At 48.2% G+C, this 19,851-nt stretch overlaps 1 protein-coding gene across 1 annotated transcript in view; it reads left to right on the forward strand.

The window, feature by feature from the left end:
• The window catches only part of LOC147712654 (suppressor of tumorigenicity 7 protein homolog), a 1,198,755-nt gene that overhangs the window by 507,400 nt on the left and 671,504 nt on the right, over window positions 1-19,851 (forward strand). The window contains exon 11 of the mRNA XM_086923345.1: window positions 9,505-9,607. Coding sequence (XP_086779471.1) covers window positions 9,505-9,607 — 103 coding nt within the window. The remainder of the gene's footprint in view (window positions 1-9,504; window positions 9,608-19,851) is intronic.

Below are 19,851 nucleotides of genomic sequence, written 5' to 3' on the forward strand. Positions count from 1 at the left end.
AACAGCACCAAGAGTTTTCACAAAATGCCTAGCTGTGGTGGCAGCATACCTAAGAAGACAACAAATACATGTCTTCCCATACTTGGACGATTGGCTAATAAAGGCCAAGTCAAAGGAAGAATGTCTTCACAACACACAGAAGACAATTCAATTGCTGCACCACCTAGGGTTCACGGTGAACTACAAAAAATCACACCTGCAACCAAACCAGATTCAGCAATACCTGGGGGCTACAGTAGACACAGAAAAGGCAATAGCATACCCCAACCCAATCAGAGTACAGACAATGGTCGGGTTAATACAAAGATTTCAACCACAACACTCACTACCAGCACGAGTGTTTATGCAACTATTAGGCATGATGTCCTCCTTCATAATGCTAATACCACATGCCAGACTACAAATGCGCCCACTACAAGAGTGTCTAGCGACACAGTGGAATCAGGCTCAAGGTCAGATTACAGATCTGGTGTTGGTAAACGACCGGACGTATTGCTCTCTGAAGTGGTGGAACACAGAAAACATTTCCAAGGGACGGTCGTTCCTAGAGCCAATTCCACAAGTGATAATAACAGCGGACGCATCGCTCTCCGGATGGGGAGCGCATATGGACAGATACACAGTACAGGGGAAGTGGAGTGTGCAGCAAAAGAAACTGCACATCAACTACCTAGAACTATTAGCAATATTTCTAGCACTAAAAGCTTTCCAAATGCAAATAACAGGCAAAGCAGTCCTGATCAGAACAGACAACATGACTGCAATGTATTATATTCAAAAACAGGGGGGGACACACTCTCTCCAACTGTCCAGACTAGCACAGGACATATGGAGATGGGCCATTCCTCAAAAGATCTACCTGTTAGCGGAACACCTACCAGGAGTTCAAAATCAAATAGCAGACATCCTAAGCAGACAGTCAGAACAAGTACACGAATGGGAGCTGCACGACCAAATACTACAGCCATTCTTCCAAAAATGGGGGCAACCAGAGATAGATCTGTTTGCCAATCATCAGAACGCAAAATGCAAAGAATTCGCATCCAGGTACCCACACCAACGGTCCCAGGGCAATGCACTGTGGATAAATTGGTCCAACAAATTTGCTTACGCGTTCCCTCCTCTACCACTAATTCCATTACTGGTTCGGAAACTGCAGCAACACTCAATGACAATGATACTAGTGGCACCCACGTGGGCAAGACAGCCGTGGTTCACCACGCTGCTACAACTCTCACAAGTACCACATCAAAAGCTAAGGTTATTACCCATGCATCTTACACAGAACCATGGAGAAATAATGCACCCAGATCCCAAACAACTGAACCTAGCGATCTGGCTCCTGAGGTCATAGAGTTTGGGTATTTAGATTTACCACCAGAATGCATGGAAATCATTAAACAAGCAAGACGTCCTACCACCAGAGCATGCTATGCAGCAAAATGGAAGAGGTTTGCTATACACTGTAACAGTAAGCACATCAACCCTCTGGACGCATCCACTAAACAAATCATTTGCTATTTATTACACTTACAGCAATGTAACCTAGCATATACCTCTATCAGAGTTCATCTCGCAGCCATAGCGGCGTACCTACAAAACAGGCAACATCTGTCACTGTTTAAAGTACCAGCAATTAAAGCTTTCATGGAAGGACTCAAAAGAGTCATTCCACCAAGAAGACCACCTTCCCCAGTCTGGAATCTCAACATAGTGCTTACCAGACTAATGGGGCCACCCTTTGAACCTATGCATAGGTGTGAAATACAATTCCTCACATGGAAGGTAGCCTTCCTCATAGCTATCACGTCACTTAGAAGAGTAAGTGAACTGCAGGCTTTTACGATTCAAGAACCATTTATGCAGCTACACCAAAATAAAGTGGTTCTTAGAACAAACCCAAAATTCTTACCGAAGGTTATTTCAGCATTCCACATCAATCAGTCAGTGGAATTACCGGTTTTCTTTCCAAAACCACAAACAGTAGCTGAAAGAGCCCTACATACACTGGATGTTAGAAGGGCCATATTGTACTATATAGAAAGAACACAAACTTTCAGAAAGACAAAACAGCTATTTGTTGCGTTTTCTCCCACACATAAAGGCAATCCCATCTCCAAAGCGGGCATTGCCAGATGGATTGTAAAATGCTTTCAAATATGCTACTTAAATTCAAAGAGAACATTAACTGTTCCTCCTAGAGCTCACTCTACACGTAAACTAGGAGCATCTATGGCATTTCTGGGAAACATTCCACTAGATGACATATGCAAAGCGGCTACCTGGGTTACACCGCACACCTTCACAAAACACTATTGTGTAGATGTGCACACAACACAACAAGCTAGAGTGGGACAAGCAGTATTAAAAACATTGTTTCAGACAGTTGCAACAGACACGGGCGACCACCGCTAGGGAGAGAACTGCTGTATAGTCTATTCATAATGTACCATCTGCAGCCCATATGCCTCGAACGGAATATGCTACTTACCAGTATGCATCTGTTCTTGGCATAGAGGGCTGCAGAGTGGTACATGCCCTCCCAGCCTCCCCGGAAACCTGTGTCTGTTCCAACATTATCTTATTTAGATACACTTACATGGGCACTCTTATCTGTATTCTACTATACTACTCCATCTAACCCTACTATGGCAAAACAATCTAAGGATGGAGCCGATGCCCATGCGCACTACCAACCAAGGGAGGAGTCACCAAGATACAAAAGACTCTCCAAGAGAAAAACAAAGTGCAATCATCCGAGCCCAACACCAGATGGCGATCTATTCATAATGTACCACTCTGCAGCCCTCTATGCCAAGAACAGATGCATACTGGTAAGTAGCATATTCCTTATCCTTCTTTCGCCAATCTTGCATTACAGTTGGTAAACACTGCATGCCTATTGGGCTGCTACTCCCACTTCCTGTGGGGAATGGTTGCGCAAGTACTGCCACAGGTATTGGAGGAGGCCCGGGCCATCCTCTCCCAATCTGTAGATGAGAGAGATGCGGCAAATTTCACCATTCGTTGTAGGCTTGACACGACCGATTCGCTGGGTAGAGTGCTGTCATAGATGGTGGCTGTTCGATGCCACGCCTGGCTGAGAACTTCTGGCTTTTCTAGTGATGTCCAAGTTTCCCTCATGTACATGCCCTTTGATGGCCTTGGTCTCTTTGGAGAGAAAGCAGAAATTGCCCTGGAGCGATTTAAGGACTCACGGGCTACGGCCAAGTGTGCGGCCCTCTCAGTGGCCACTCGTCCCCCGTCTGCTTTTTGCCCCTTTTGTGGCTACTGAAGGGGCTTTCAGCCGGTCCAACCATACCTCAGCCACAATACCGGAAAGTTTAGCAACCTCTGCACGGCTGTGGGGGTGGCTCATCTGACCGCGTGGGCAAGGCGGCCAGAGGTCTGGTCAGTCCACCCCTCACCCCTGCAGCCTCCAATCCCTCCTAGTCCGGCCCTTTGAGACCATGGGTGGCCAGTTGTTGGCAGGATCTGCTATCATCTCCACCACTGGCAAAACAGCACGTCAGACAGGTGTGCTCTTCAGATAGTCTGAAGGGGCTACTCCCTCCCCTTCAAGACTATCCCTCGCTCCATGCTTCCAACTTACAACCGGCTGACGGAGGATCCTCTGACTTTGCTTCAGGAGGAAGTCATGACTCTCTTGGTCAAGAGAGCCATAGACCGGGTTCCAGTGCCAGAAGTAGGCTGTGGTTGTTATTCCTGCAACTTTCTGGTCCAGAAAAAGGGCAAGGTCCATCGTCTCAGGTCTTGTCTGCCCTGGACCCAGGCTACTGGATGGTAGCGTTGGACTTGCAGGACACCTATTTTCACATTCCCACCCTGCCTTCCCATCGGTGCTATTTGCGGTTTACAGTAGACCAGTGTGCTCCCCTTTGGCCTTACCAGCACCCCTCGGGTGTTCACCAAGGTGATGGCAGTGGTCGCAGCCCATCTACGCAGATCAGGGGTGCCAGTCTTCCCTTATCTCAACGACTGTCTGTTTAAGGCAGGCTCGCCCCAGTCTGTCGTCTCCCACATTTAGACTATGGATTACCGCCTGCATTCGCTGGGGTTTGCTGTCAAAGTGCCAAAGTAACACCTTACTCTCTCAGACGCCCCCTATAATTGTAGCTGTTCTGGTCACCGTGCAGTTTCGGGGTTATCCTCTTGAATGAGAAGTCCACGACATTCCAGCGATGATAATAATGTTTCAGCCTCTATATTGAATTTCGGTTAGAATGAGTCTGAGGCTGCTGTACCTCATGGCCTCCTGCAACCTGCTAGTGACAAATGTCAGATGGCATATGCCTGCTCTGCAGTGGGACCTGAAGTTCCAGTGAGCGAAGCATCAGGGGAATCTCTCCGACATGGTCCAGATCTCAGAGAGAACTGCACAGGACATGCAGTGGTGGCTAACGGACTGCGATTGGGTCTGAGACAGACCCCTCTCCCTTCCCCAACCAGAACATACAGCAGTGACAGATGAGTCACTCCTGGGATTAGGCGGCCACTTGGGAGAGGTGGAGATCAGAGGACTCTGGTCTACGGCATAATCCAGACTCCACATCAACTTGCTGGAGCTCCAACTGATTTGCTTGGCATTGAAAGCCTTTCTTCCTTCAATCAAAGGAAATTTTGTTCAAATGTTCACAGACAACACCACCGCCTTGTGGTACTGCAAAGTTGTGGATCCTTTGTCTGGAGGCCCTGCGTTTTTGGACATAGCTGGAACAGCAATGCATATCCCTGGTGGTTCAACACCTGGCGGGTTCCCTGAACGCTAGGACGGAAGAACTCACCCATCGATGTGCAGCGGTTCTCGTGTGGCGCAAGGTCTCTTTCAGGAGTTGTTGTATATTGATTTAGATTCTGTATGCATTTCCCGATTAATGCCTATATATAGGTGCATTTCATATTGCCCTTGTATAGGAATAGATATCCAGTCCTTATTTAGTCATAGCCCATGCTACCCAAATACAGGCATGGCTACTTCCATCCGTTCATCTACGTCACAACGGGTTCTTGAAAAACCAGACTCTTAAGCTGTTAGAGACTTTCCCTTACTTGGATATTGATTTCTCCAAGAACTCATTTATTATGCATGAACATCTATTCCTTAGAGGTTTATTCATGACGTTCATATGCCCAACTTTTACGTCAATACCGGCATTCCTAAGCACCTTCAAGGTATAAATATACCTTTACTTGCTATGGCAAAGCACAGTGTGGTTTGGTGCAGTTAGACTACCTACTTGCACGACGCAGCTTGCCACAGCAAGTCCCGAAGGAGGCCAGCTCTCCAGCTGACACACTGACTAGACGCTGTCATCCTCCTGCTGAGAATCCAGCTCCAGTGTTTCTGACTCCCTTTGCGGGGTGTTGGGAAATCGAGTCCACGGGAAAGAGATACCAACCTCTCTCATTCTAAGGTATGGAGCTGATTAGAACCTAGAGAAACCTTTGGCAATTCTTGGCAAAACTAAACTATAGCTGAAACAGCACTTACTTCTTCCCTCGTTCTAGACCTAGGTTAGGTACACTGGGGTAGGCGTATTTTAGAAGCACCAGTTGAGAATTTTAGCCTGTGTTATTAATGTATGTATTTTTATATATGTCACAGAAATAGGCAATGCTATTACAGTATTATTTTATATTACTGTTTTCGCTTTACGCATTATACTTTGCATTCTGTCTAAACGATTGTAGCAGTTCATATCTCTTGCATGAGAAATAAGACTGTTCATTAAACCCCTTTTATTGAAATGTTTGTCTCTCTATTTCTATGCAACTCTGTAGAAACGAAGCAATCCTGATTGATTAAGTAAAATAGTCATCTATTGTTTCCACGACTCTGAAGATATTGTTTCGATTCTAGGGGAAACAAAGTTGTCATGTTTATGCGGTTGTCAGAGACTAATCCCTTCTTGTTTATTCGAGAAAGTTTCTAGTGACCTCTGAGTTAACTGGCACACACACAATTAAGTTTAATATACTCGATAGAGACATACTGACCTCAGTCCTATGTCAAATCTATAGTGCATGTTATTCCAATGCACAGAGCCTATTAGGGATATAGGAACTACACTACAGAGTAAGGGAGAGCCTTGGTTATATCTGTTCAGTGCAAAGAATTGCGTAATATCAGCAGTTTTGCTTGTTCGAGTTTCCAAGACAGCTCTCGCTCGGAGATGCTTTTCCTCTCGAGTAGAGCTCAGGCCTCATATACGAGTTTCTGTCCATGCAACTGCTTTCCACAGTGCTCAAGAAGATGAGGAGCGATGGGGTTCAAGTCATTCTTGTGGCTTTGGACTGGGCACAGAGAGTCTGGTGTCTCGAGCTTCTCCAATTGTGCATCGATCAGGCTGCCCATTTTGGGAGGATCTTCTTTACGCAGCAGCAAGGGAAGGTCCTCCACCTGAACCTGTAAACTACTCCTTCTTGCAAGGAGATTGAGTGATGGCAGTTGATAGCATTCGACCTTCCTCTCGAAGTCTGTAATGTTATTTTGGCAGCCAGGCGTCCCTCTAACAAAACTGTGTACACCCACTGGTGGCACAAAAGATCTATTGATAATTATTCTGCTTCTCTTTCTCGAGTCTTACTTTTTATTTTGACCCTTGCCCAGCAGGGATCTGCTCTGGGCACTCTAAAAGAGGCTTCCAGACCAACCCTCTTTATTTAAATCCCCAATTGTAAATAGATTTCTTAAGGAGATTGTACATATGTTCCCTCCTGCCCCTATTATCGTGCTCCAGTAGGACATTAATTCGGTTTTTACCTTCCTCAGTTGTGCTCCTTTGGAACCTTTGCACAATTGTCCTCTTTCGCTCCTTACCATCAAAACAGCCTTTTTGGTGGCAATCACATCTGCCAGGAGGGTAATTGAATTACAGGCTTTGTCATCCATACCTCCTTACCTGATCATCTTCCCTGATAAGTTGATGCTTTGCACTAGGGCCTCTTTCTTCCCGAAAGTTGTGAAACCATTCAACGTCAGGCAATGTTTCTCCCTGCCCAGTTTCTACACTCCTCCGCATCCCTCCAGAGAAGAGGAGCGACCCCACCGTCTGCACCGGAAAAGATCGTTGTCTTTCTACCTTGACCGCACAAAAGAGTTCCGGGTGGAAGGCCAACTCTTCATGTGGGACGTGGGAGCCAAGAAGGGTCGTGCGGTGCAACAAAGGATAATCTCCTTTGCATCAAAATCTGCTCCATAAAGCTTAATGGGTCATTCTACCAGAGCAAAGGCTCCTACCACAACATTGCAATGGGGAGAGTCCCAGTCCTAGGCAATTTTCAGGCAGCAATTTGGGCATCTCTGTGCACATTTACCAAGCACTACTGCCTGGACAGTCTAGTCCATAGGGACGGCACTTTTGGCCACTCTGTCCCACAGGACTTCCTAGTCTAAACTTGCCCGCATTTCCTTCTCCGGGTATGGTATTGCTAGAGTATTTATTCAAAGGTAAGTAATCTGTGGCTTTATGTCTCTGCAAGACGAACAAGGTACTTACCTTTGGTAATGCCTTATCTGGTGGAGACAAAATCTAATTGCAGATTCTTTACGGATACATCCATCCTTCCCGCACTGTGGACAGGCTCTTAGGCTCAGGGCTGTTTCCTTTCAGGGCCCTAGTTGTTAAAAAGCACACCACCGTAAGTACGCTAAATGGCTCCACTCTTCGGGTGTGAAAAGTACCTGAAGTCAGTGCGCTAAGGTGGTGTCTATATAGGTGGCGCAGATGTCACAACAGCAGAGATGGTACAGACAAAGTCACACAGACCTACCAGTGCCACCTACTGGTGTGCAAGGGTATTGCTCAAAGAAAAATCTCCCGGATCCAGTCTGACGGCTGGGAAATTCAAAGGTAAAGAGTCTGCTTCCACCCTCCCCCAGCTTTGGGTTCCAAGTTTGGCCCTGCATAAATATGATTGACCAATGCCTTTAGGATTGCCTCTTTTATTGACCAAATTACCTTCTTGATTTTCCCCTTTGTTTTGATTGATAATAAAGAGAGATCCTGTGGGAAACCAACATCTGCCGAAAAAGTTGTACACGGTCTGTCACCATTCCACCACTGTGTCACTCCCTTAGCATACATGCCCTCTTTCTGAAAAGTGTGGCACTCCAACACATATGGAACAGGGGCTGCCTCGTACTGACACCCTTCTACGACACTAACTGCTTATCTCTTTCTTTGTAGCTATCTACACAAATAACTTCCTGATTTGTCTAACATTGTTATGTGAAGAGGACAGCCATGCCTAGGCTCCTTGTGAGTAATGACCTAACACCTCACTATTGCCGGTGAAAGCATTACTTGAGTTCCTTGGATATGGTGTTTGTTGATTTACCACCTTCAGACCCAGCATAACGGGAACTGATCGACATTTTCCTTTAAAAGATTCAGTGAATGCTATTGGCCTGATTAGAAGTTTGTTTGAGCGGTACTCAGAGGTGTGATTCTGCTCTGCCCAATTATAACTTGCCTGGTGTTGAAGCACTCAGATTTCTCTGGTGCAGGAACACTGGACCCAGTTTTACCAGCTGGTAAAATCAAATGTGGCTCAGCCTGAAAGTGCAGCCAGGCCACAGTCCTTACCAGACTACGTCTGATGGCTTAGAAGGAGCACAGAATTCTCCCCATGCCACATCACAGTTTCGTCCTGCCCGCCTTGATAAACCTCCCACTTCATCCTCCCCCACATTCATTTACCACATGCTCAGAGCTGGTGTTAAATGGAAGCAGCTTTTCCCCCAGAATGGGACACTGCATGTGGAATTGTACCTGATATTTTTGGAAGTTCATGTTATTCCTCATTCAACAGACATATACTCATCAACAGCTGGATTTCGTGCCTGTGTACTGATTAGAACTGGTATTTATGCCCACATGGTATCCCAGCATATACATCTGCCCACCTCATACTTTGGGCCTATGTTGAGGGGTGAGAGTTCTCTGGAAAGGACATTTGCAGCAGTACTAAAATCTTTTGAGCAACTGTCTGTGCATAAGGTGGTCTATGCAATGTTTGCCCTTCTCCACGAAAAGGCGTAGGAGGATATCTCTGTGTCCTGAATGATTAAAGTGTTTTACGTGTTGGGTTCATCCGATTTACTTTAGGTAGATTGATTTAGGTATATATTATCCTTTCTTTAGGTTTTGCTATTAATATTGGAGCTCTGGTCTGTGAGCATTAATGACTTTAAAAATCTCTGAAAATATTGCTTAAAAATAGTCAATGTATGGTTGGTCTTGCCTTTTGAAATTGGATAGTTGGCATTCTAAAGAACCCTTGAAGGCGCATATGGAAGCATTGCAGCATTTGGCTGTTTAAACTACTGGGTAGTTGAACAATTGTGAAGTGCACCTACATGCGTTGCCAGCTTTGTAGTATATCGCTCTGCCCTGAATTGGGAAAAAGCTCTGAACCTGGGTGTTGTGTTTCCAAAATGAACGGGTCGCTTCTGCTGATATTGTGTTTCCATGCTTCTAGATTCTCTCCAGAAACAGCCTCCAGAAGAGGGCTCAGCACAGCCGAAATGAATGCAGTGGAAGCCATTCACAGGGCTGTGGAATTTAACCCCCATGTTCCTAAAGTAAGAAAGCTACTTTTTAAATTTTTCGTCCATTTGGTTGCTTATAACTGTATCATCTGAAGGATATATTGCTGTGTTGTTTAGTACCGGGCAGTTTTAATAAACTGGGTACCTAAAACTGCAAGGCCATTCTTACGGCAACACAGTGCTATAAAAATCTATGTAACCTAACATAAAACTCAAGAAGTCACTCTTCGTCTGGTTCCAGCTCCTAAGATGCTATTCTTTATGTCAAAAGATCCCCCCGCCATGCAAAGACTTCAGGATCTACAGCTCTTTGAGCATTACCTTTAGAGAATCGCACAGTTTGTTGCACCCTTCAATTGCCTTACTTCATTAACAAACTTAAGACCGACAATTTATAGCTGGGCTTTGAAAAAGGAATAGTCTTTCTCACATGAGATTCTTTTATTCCAATGATTGTCAACAAATCTCAGTTGGACTGGTTAGTAATCTAATCTGTCCTACCTCTTCATCACCTTTACATCCGCTTTTTATTTTTGTCACTATCTAGATCTTTTTGTTAAATTGGGATGTGTTGTGTATATTCAGTTTAACCCCCAGTTTACAAATAAAGCACCAGACATCTTCTACTCACCTCACATTTTAAGTCCTTCTGATTCATTTACAGAAGCAGTTGTGATTATGAAGTAGGATGGTTAAGCGAGCTCATATTGTGGTCCCAACATTGCAGAATAATATTTCGCTCCCTTTGATTTTGAGAGTACACTTGTTTGCAATATCAAATGTATACAATAAACTATCCACCATGAAGACAGTACAGCACTACAACTTTAGTGTTAGATGTGCCTGTTGTTAAGAGGTTCTCAAGTGATCCTGCCTTCAGATTATGATACTTATATCAACATAGATATAGGCATACCTCAAATAACTTTTTCATAACCACAAATACTGCTCTGCTGTTCGTTATATGTTGAACAAACATGAGAATTACTTCAAGGTCTGGGATGTGTGTGTGTTAGTGGGAGGGTGGCATTTTATGTTTGGGATCAAATCTTTTTTTATTGACAAATAATTAGGCAGGTCGCTACATTCAAATGCATGTTTAAAGGCAGAGCTTGATTCATTAAAGAGGTAGTCACAAGCTAAGGGGAGAATACACAGCTTGTCGCCTACAACCCAGATTGGACCGGCTGCGTATGGGAGGCAAAAGGTGAAGGTCAACCAAGTGCAATAAAAGGGGAGGAATTATAATACATTGCTGAGAAAACCACGACCGTGGTATTGATTTGATATGTGCTCTGTAAGCTTTGCATCCCGACGGGGAGATCAAAGTAAAACAGGTGTAGCGTAACATATAAAATTGCCTATGGTTTGGAAGTTTGTCTGAGCCCCAGTTTGCCATGAGTAGCCGGTGCGCAGCATTAAGGGCCATAGCTATCTGTCACCCCCTGGTGGACTGGAGCAGGTAAGTGAGAGCATTGTGGAGCCCCAGGAGTATGTAGGCAGGGAATCGGGACATCTCTATTCTACAAGCGCTGTCTATGTCATTCAAAATTAACTCCCAGAATCTTGTGAGCTTGGGACAATTCCACAGAGGCGTATTAGTGTCCCTGGATTGCCACAGCCTCCCTACTACTGACCTTCACAAAGCGTATTCTATTTCTGGATGCCGGCCGGGGTATAATACCAGTATGAGCTAATTTATAGGCTGTTTCAGTGTGTCCTGTATTATATGCTGTGTGTTGGGCTCCATCGAATATGTCTCCCTAGTCTTTGTCAGAGAGACTACGCCCAAGTTCTGCCTCCCAGCGAAGTCCTATCTGTAGGAGGCGCTTTCATCAGGAATCAATAGAATTCTGAGGAAAGTTTCTTGTCATCTGTTTTGAGGAACAGCCATTTTTCAAAGGGGGTCATAGGTCTCCTTGCTTTAGGGTGCCTGTCTGGGCTGAGCAACCAATGGGTGAGTTGGGTGTGGGTGAACCTGACATGTTCCGATAAAGAGTATTGTAATTTAAGTTGGTCAAAAGGGATGGGGCTGTTGGGATCGAAGAGGCAGCTGACCCTCTTACAGCCAACCGCCAGCCAGTGTTTGGCGAAGCCCAGTGATAACCCGGGAGGAAACTCTGGGTTTGTAACTAATGGGTTCATCGGAGAAGGGAATGACGAGAGCCCAACTGTGCTTACCACCCAGTTCCAGATTTTTAATATAGGGCTAGTAACCAGGGATGAGTAAAGTCCCCAAGCTCTGTGGGCCCGGGGAAGCCAAGCCTTTCTCTAGATGTGCGAGCCCACGTAAAGACATGAAGACCCTTTGCTTTTCTGTCACTGGGTGATTCCACTCTATCATATAACTCAATTGGGGTGCTTGGTAGTACCCCAAGACATTCAGGACCCCCAGACTCCCTTCCTGCCTTGGTGCGTTACAGTAGTTGTTTCTGTAGTCTGGGTCTCATCCCTCCCCAGATGAAGCTATCTATGTCTCGTTGGAGCTGACTCAGCTCCCCGGGAGAGGGGGAGAGAGAGGAAGCGTCTGGAAGATGAAAAAGGCTAGTTCATATTAACCACGGCTATCCGGCCTAGCCAAAATAGAGGAACCGCACAGCCACCGGTCCAGGTCTTTACGAATTGTGGCCCTGAGTCTACAGTAGTTGGCGTGCACGGTTTTAGGGAGGTTCTGCGCCAAAACTATTCCCAGGTATGGGAGATCGGCTTCCACCCATTGAAAATCAGACAGTGTGCGTAAAGCTTGCTCCGTGCCTGGTTAGATGGTAAGATTTGAAATTTGCGATTTCAGCAGGTTTAGCTTGAAACCTGACACAGACCCGAATGCATCCTGCTCAGAGATGATAGCAGGAAGCGAGGAGAGGGGCAGGGCAATGGAAAATATAATGTAGTTCGCGTAGAGGCTAATTAGATGTTGATCAGCTCCAAATCGTAATGACCACTGCGTTGGGGTCTTCTCTCAATCTTTGAGCAAAGGGTTCCATGTATAGAACGAAGAGGAGCTGGGAAATTGGTCAGCATTGCCTTGTTCTTCACTTCATGCGGAACCTGTCAAAGCTCACTCCATTAACCTAACAGTTGCACTTGGCGCGCTGTATATATTGTGTACCCAGTTCATAAAATGCTCACCCACCCGAAGCACCAAAGAGATGCAAACAGATTGGGCCAGTGCACTCAATCGAATGCTTTCTCTGTGTCTATATCCAGGAGGAAGGCTTCTTCCTGGGAGCGCTGGACTTTGTCGATGAGGTGACACACATGCTTAACGTTATCCCTACACTGATGTGAGGGGATAAACCCACCCTGGTCTGGGACGGCCAGGCATCAGGGAATTGAGGTGGTGTGCCAGAATGCTAGCAAACAGTTTTGCTTCCACATTGAGCAAGGATATCGGCGATAGGAGCTGCACTGTTGGGGGTTTTTCCCGGGTTTCGAGATTACCAATATAGAAGCTTGCAGCAAAGATTCAGTCAGCATTTCGCTCTCCATGAAGGAATTAAAAAGACGGGTCAACAGAGGCGCTAATTCAGAGCAAAACATCTTGTAAAAAATTGAGCTGAACCCGTCCGGGCCTGGTGATTTCATGGGTTTCAGCCTTGCCATCGCAGAGATCACCTCTTCTAATTTGATAGGCTGATCAAGTGTCTCTGATTCCACAGGTGGAAGCGGGGTGATCGCAGCAGACTGGACATAGAGCCGTGGGCCAGAGGTTGCTATGTGGTCTCCCTTGTACAGATTAGCATAAAACCCCCGGAATTCTGCTGCAATGTCCAAGGCTCAGATGTCATCTGAAAGAAACAGGTTAGTATTAGATTCCTTACCTTAGAATATCCACAGGCGTCAGACTGGATCCTCAAACTTTTGCGTAGCAGTACCCTTGCGCGTCGGTAGGTGTCTGCGGCTCCGCGTCCGTCGTGGGCGCCGTGATGACGTCGTATGAGTACTTAGACGCCACCTCCCTGCGCTGACGTCAGTTCTTCTTTTTTCCGCGCCAGCAGCGCAGATCCGGAAAAAGTGGTACCTTAGTCATTGTTTGACTAAACTTTTTTGCGATCTTTTTGATCATTTTTTTGAGTCTTCGACTCCGATCGGTGCCGGTAGGGATGCCAGGTTTTAAACCCTGTGAGGACTGCGACCGACTGATGTCGGTCACCGACCCTCACCGCCGGTGCCTCCACTGTCTCGGCGTCAATCACGACGACAAGGCCTGCTCCGACTGCCGGGCCCTAACTTCGAAAGCTAGGCCCGCAAGCGGCTTGAGCTCCGGCAGTCGGCCCCGCACTGCGAGAGGTCCCGGTCCGGACGGAGGTTGAGGGACCGGTCGCGGGGTCGGAGCCATCATAGCTCCGGGAGTCGACATCACTCCTCAGTTTCGAAGTTGACAGGTAAGCACAAGAAGTCGAAGAGACGTCATCGCTCTGCCGACTCCACCCCTCCCCGACGTTCGCGCGACGCGGCCGGGGGTACTGGTGACAACGCCCACGCGGCTCCGTCGGAGTCGCGGGCGTCGAGATCTGCCCCATACCCTCCGGTCCCTGGGCAGCAAGTGACGCCAGAGGAGATCAAGCGCTTCCTCATGGCCATGAGGTCCCTCACTCCTCTGGCGGGCTCCGCGGCGCCTTCGGGCCAAGCGGACCCGTCTGGGGGCCCATGCGGGTTGGGTGCTTCGGCCCTGACGCCGCAGCGCCTTCGGGCCCTGCGCCGCAGGGTCCCACTGGATCCCCTTCTGGATCCGGGTCATCGCCGGTTGACCTACCAACCTCACCGGCGTCGGTCCCTCTGGTGTCACCTCCGGCGCCGTCTTCGGGCGGCGCCGACCCCAATGCCTCCCTCGATCTGGTTCCGGCACCCCGGCACTGGAGCGGCGCCGCTCTCGACGCCGCTTGTAGAGTTTTACTTCAATGAACCGGCCCCATCATTTGACAACCCTGATTATCAGGAGATGGGTGATGAGGAGTATTGGGAGGGGTCTGAGGACCCTCTGACACGTGAGTGTCAGTCCCAGGAGGACTGGACAGGTGGACTTTGGGATGCCAGTGGTCTGGACACTTCGCCAGACACTGGTTTTGTCTCGCCTCCTACCGTGGCTACGGAGGAGGGGGCAACCTTCAGTGTGGTATTGACGCGGGCGGCCAAGGCCTTGGGCCTTGAGCTCCCCGTCGCGGCCGTGAGGACTGAGGTCACTGAGGTCCTTAAACCGCAGTCAAGCTCGGCTGAGCCTCTGCTGCCGTTTAATGAGGCCTTAACTGACTTTCTTTTGGGCACTTGGTCCAGGCCCACTAGAGGTCAGCCTGTAGATAGGAACGTGGCCAGACGCCACCGCCCGGCCCCAGGCGACCCTTGTTTCCTGTCCACCCACCCCACCCCCGAGAGCCTGGTCATCCAGGCCTCAAACTCCCAGACCGCATTCCCGTCAGCTCCGCCTGATCGGGAATCCAAGAGGTATGAGAATTATGGAAAGAAGGTATTCTCCTCCCTTAGTCTGGGACTGCGGTCTTCCAACACCGCATGCCTCTTGGGCCGCTCAACCCACTCCACAATGCCCAGCGGAGGTCAAGGCTAAACTCGCCCTTGCGGAGGGCCGAGATGCAGCGCGTTTTTCCATCCGGTGTGGGCTGGATACGACCGACTCACTGGGCAGAGCTATGGCAATGACGGTGGCGATTCGTTGCCAAGCCTGGTTGAGGCCCGCCAACTTTTCAGCAGATGTCCAGAATACCCTCATGGACATGCCGTTTGATGACCGTCGCCTTTTTGGTTACAAGACAGACCATGCGCTTCAGCGCTTTAAGGACTCCCGGGCTACGGCCAAGTCCTTGGGCCTCTCGGCCCGCACCAGCAAACTGGTGCCTTTCGCTCCTTTCGTGGCCAAGGAAGGGGCGCCCCCACACGTGCTGCCATTCAGGCACCGCAGACTAACATCCAACGCGGTGGCGGCCGTGGAAACCACCGTTGAGGCGGTCGGGGACAACGGCGAGGCCAGTCCACACCGTCCCCCGCAGCATCCGCCTCGAAACCCGTACTTTCAGGCCCATGTGACGCCAGTGGGGGGCAGGGTTCGCTATCACCTCCTCCACTGGCGCACTGTCACATCGGACAGGTGGGTGCTGCAAATCGTCCGAAGGGGCTACTGCCTCCCCTTCGAGGCGACACCTCCAGCCATGCCACCGCAATTCCACCGCGTATCGGGAGATCATTTGCGACTTCTGCAGGAGGAAGTTACGGCCCTCTTGGCCAAGGGGGCCATCGAGCACATTCCTGGGCCAGAAGTAGGGTGTGGTTGCTACTCCCACTACTTTCTGGTACCCAAGAAGGGCAAAGGGGGCCTACGCCCTATCTTGGATCTACGGAACGTCAACGGCTTCCTCCGGAAGGAGGAGTTCAAAATGCTGACACTGACTCACGTCTTAGCTGCCCTGGACCCAGGAGACTGGATGGTAGCGTTGGACTTGCAGGACGCCTATTTCCACATCCCCGTCCTGCCGGCCCTCCGGCGCTACCTGAGGTTCACGGTAGGCCACGAGCACTTTCAGTTTACCGTGCTCCCCTTCGGCCTTACCAGCATGTGGCCATTTCTGATCTGCGGTAGCTTGGTGAGCAAAAGAACGATGGATTAAACCCAGATCTGTGACTGGGGGTGAATATTTTGACATTGCGCAACATTCCATCCATCATCTTCTTTGTTTTGCTCTTCACCCTATGTGGGAAGGGTATGCCCAGACGTGGGTCCCGTGCTCACTAGGCCACTGGAGTCATGCTATCCTGGCTGAAAACGGCTGTTAGCCAGAAACCGATCCCAGGATGCTTGATTCTAGTCCAGGGAAAACATGGCTTTGCAGTTCGGGCTGGACTGTTCCCATGAGGCACAGGTTCAAGACTGATTTGCATATGGCCATGTCTGAACTGGGGTGGCTCGGTGAGCAAATAACAATGGATTAAACCCAGATCTGTGACTGGGGGTGAATGTTTTGCCATTGTGCAACATTCGGTCCATCATCTTGTGTGTTTTGCTTTCGCTATGATAGCAACTCTGAGGGCTTTCCAGACTGAGGAAAGAGGAACCTCACCTGAATCATTAACTTCTAAGTAGTCAATGATAGTTTGCATGATTGGGGACACAGCGTCAAGGGAATGCAACAGTGTTTCATACAGGCGCCAGGGTGGTCGCTGAAAGGGGGGGGGGTGAGTTGTAAAGGGGAGTGTTGTTGCTGCGTGGTCAGATAGAGAGCAGGGCTAAATGCAAGAGTCCGTGGTTTGTGCCCATGTCGAAGGAGAGGGCAGGAAATGATCTAGGCTGGCAAAGGTTTTGTGTGCCACAGAGTAAAACATGTAGTCCCGCTCATCAGGGTGTTGAAGGCGCCACACATTGCATAGCCGCAATCAGCTAGCCATGTCTGTCCCTATGGGGAGAAGGCCCTTGCCAGTCCTGTCTGATGACCGGAACGCTCCGGCCCCCAGTCCATGATTAAGTTAAAGTCTCGATCCAGAAGGTTAGCCTGATCCGGGGTCTGAAGAACCCCTGCGAGTGCCTCCATAATAAATTTCTCCTGACATTCATTGGGGGCGTATAGTGAAGCTAATGTGAAATGAGGTGTACCTAGTTGCACCTGGATGGCCAATAAGTGACCCTTAATCTCAAAACAAGTGCCTAAGATGATCCCCTGAAAGCGACTGGAGAAAATAACTGCTTCCCCCCACCCCTTTTTAGGTTTTGACTAGCCAATGTGTACGAAGTACGCATGGCTAGAAAAAACTTAATGATGTGTGTGTGTGAGGACTGGACCGTCCCCACTCTCTCATTGGCTAGCTCCATAAATGGAGGCTAGCCATTGGGAGAAGGCTGTGTCCGTCAATCTCGGACCAGATTCGGGGGCGTTCCCGAGAATTTTTGGCTTTTGGCTACGTCAGCCGAAAGCCTCTTCTCGTCAACGCCCCCGAATCTGGTCCGGGATTGAGGGCACCCGCCTTCCTGCTCCTGTCTCCCGTCTCCTGTTTGTGATTATGGTCCACAGTGAAAAGGCTCTCGTGAACTGTAATGTTTCCGCACTCATTGTGCACGGACTCAGTTGCTGACGAAGTGTTGAAGTCTGAGGCAGTCTCTGAAGGAGGCCTTTATGTCTTCTACAATTACACTGTAAGGAAGCCTGTTTGCATGAACCATCGTAACAAGGAAAATATTTTCAAATATAGGTTACGGCTGAGGCTTCGACTAGAGCGGGACAGAATTGTGTAAGAGCCAAGACAAAGGGGGGTAGCTAGTGTGTTTCTGTTTACTTTGTGTCTTCAATGGAACTGGAGTGAGGAGCACCTGACACGGTTTCTGGCATACCCTATGGAACTGTAATTCCGCCACTTCCTTCCTTGAACTGTATTTTAGTTCCCCTTGTCTAAAGCGCTTTGAAGGAATCTCAAAGCTAGGCGCAGCGCTTGCGAAATTTTCTAGATTAGTAACTTTTCAAAATAGGACCCATGCGTCATTGTTTAGTGCAATACTACATAATAACTGAAGATGACGGCAGCGCTCTTTGGATCCGGTCTAACTCACGCAAGCAGCTCACTGTTCCGAGTTTGTTAGCCGGCTGCTGGCATCTGTCTCAGAGATGTCAAACACCCAGAGCCAGGTTTCTCTCCACCTTGTGGCTTGTCATTTTGACCTTTATCTGCATTCATTTGTTTCTTTAGTACATATAGTTTGAATGATCGCAGTTCTTTAAAAGCACCTTTTCATGTTGTTCCAACAGTTGTCATATTTCGGTTTATTTTTTCTTGTTCATAGAAAGCGCTGCAGAGCTCTCGTCGTCGCCTCGGAGCGCTCCATCATTTCTGATTCAGGAGTCGAAGCCCGGGGCCGCACATCCAGCCCGGTAAAAGTGCACGAGTACCATTTGTATGTGTTCAGTAAAGTGCCTGTGATGGTGTAAACCCGAGTTGCAGCAGCTCCCTGGCACCGCCTCACTCGCGCCAATGAAAAACCTTTTCCCAATGGTGTAAAGAGGCTGGTGTGACTCCAGCAACGCTCGCGCCTCCCTAAATCCGTTCCACTCAAAGCCTTTGATAAAGTAAACAAAACTTGGCGTAAAAGTAAGACGCGTAACGAGCATGCCTTACTTTACTCCTGTGGTGTTGTAAACATGGTGTAGGGCACCATCTAAGATGTTAATGTATCACCCTTACTTTTTACTCCCATGGATGTCTTTGTGAGAATGTTGAAAAACGGCTGGTGTAAATCTCGATTCCGAAATGGTACCTTTATTTTACTCCAGAGGGCGTCTTTGTGGACCCGACGGCTGGTGTACATCTAAACTGCTTAGACGCCATCTTTACGTTACTCCAGAGGGCGTCTTTGTGACTCGAATGTTACACCAGTAACCCCCCTGTCTCCCCACTGGTAGCCCGTGTGTTTCTTTTAATATAAGATTTTTCATCCTGAATAAAGATGCAATCTCTAGTGATGAAAGACTTGTCGACTAGCGTGACGTAGGTTCCAGCCAGGGTATCTCACCAGGTTTGGCTATCCCCAGGGCTTTAAAGGACGGGCACTGAGTACCGGCACTTCTCAAGAGTGACGGAACACTTTGAATTGGAGAGTACCAGCACTTCTCAAGAGTGACGGAATTGAATTGGAGAGTACCTGCACTTCTCAAGAGTGACGGAACACTTTGAATTGGATAGTACCTGCACTTTTCAAGAGTGACGGAACACTTTGATTTGGAGAGTACCTGCACTTCTCAAGAGTGACGGAATACTTTGAATTGGAGAGTACCTGCACTTCTCAAGAGTGACAAAACACTTTGAATTGGAGAGTACCAGCACTTCTCAAGAGTGACGGAACACTTTGAATTGGAGAGTACCAGCACTTCTCAAGAGTGATGGAATTGAATTGGAGAGTACCTGCACTTCTCAAGAGTGTTGTAAGGTGAAGTGTTGTAAGGTGAAGTGGTGTAAGGTGAAGTGGTGTAAGGTGAAGTGGTGTAAGGTGAAGTGGTGTAAGGTGAAGTGGTGTAAGGTGAAGTGGTGTAAGGTGAAGTGGTGTAAGGTGAAGTGGTGTAAGGTGAAGTAGTGTTATGGAGCTGAGTGGGCGGATGGATGTTTGAGCGGATGGATGAATAGGTGGAAGGATGAGTGGATGGTTGAGTAGGTGGGCAGCTGGAGGGAGGGACGAGGGAGCGGATGTATGATGAGGTCGGCGGGCGCCTGCTTTGATAGATGAGTGGGTACCGGAATGGACAAGTGGGCAGCTGGGTGGGTGAATGAAGAGATTGGCAAGCGCTTGCGTA

The sequence above is a fragment of the Lissotriton vulgaris genome, chromosome 5 (assembly GCF_964263255.1).
Source record: "Lissotriton vulgaris chromosome 5, aLisVul1.2, whole genome shotgun sequence".
In the NCBI taxonomy this organism is placed as follows: Eukaryota; Metazoa; Chordata; class Amphibia; order Caudata; family Salamandridae; genus Lissotriton; species Lissotriton vulgaris.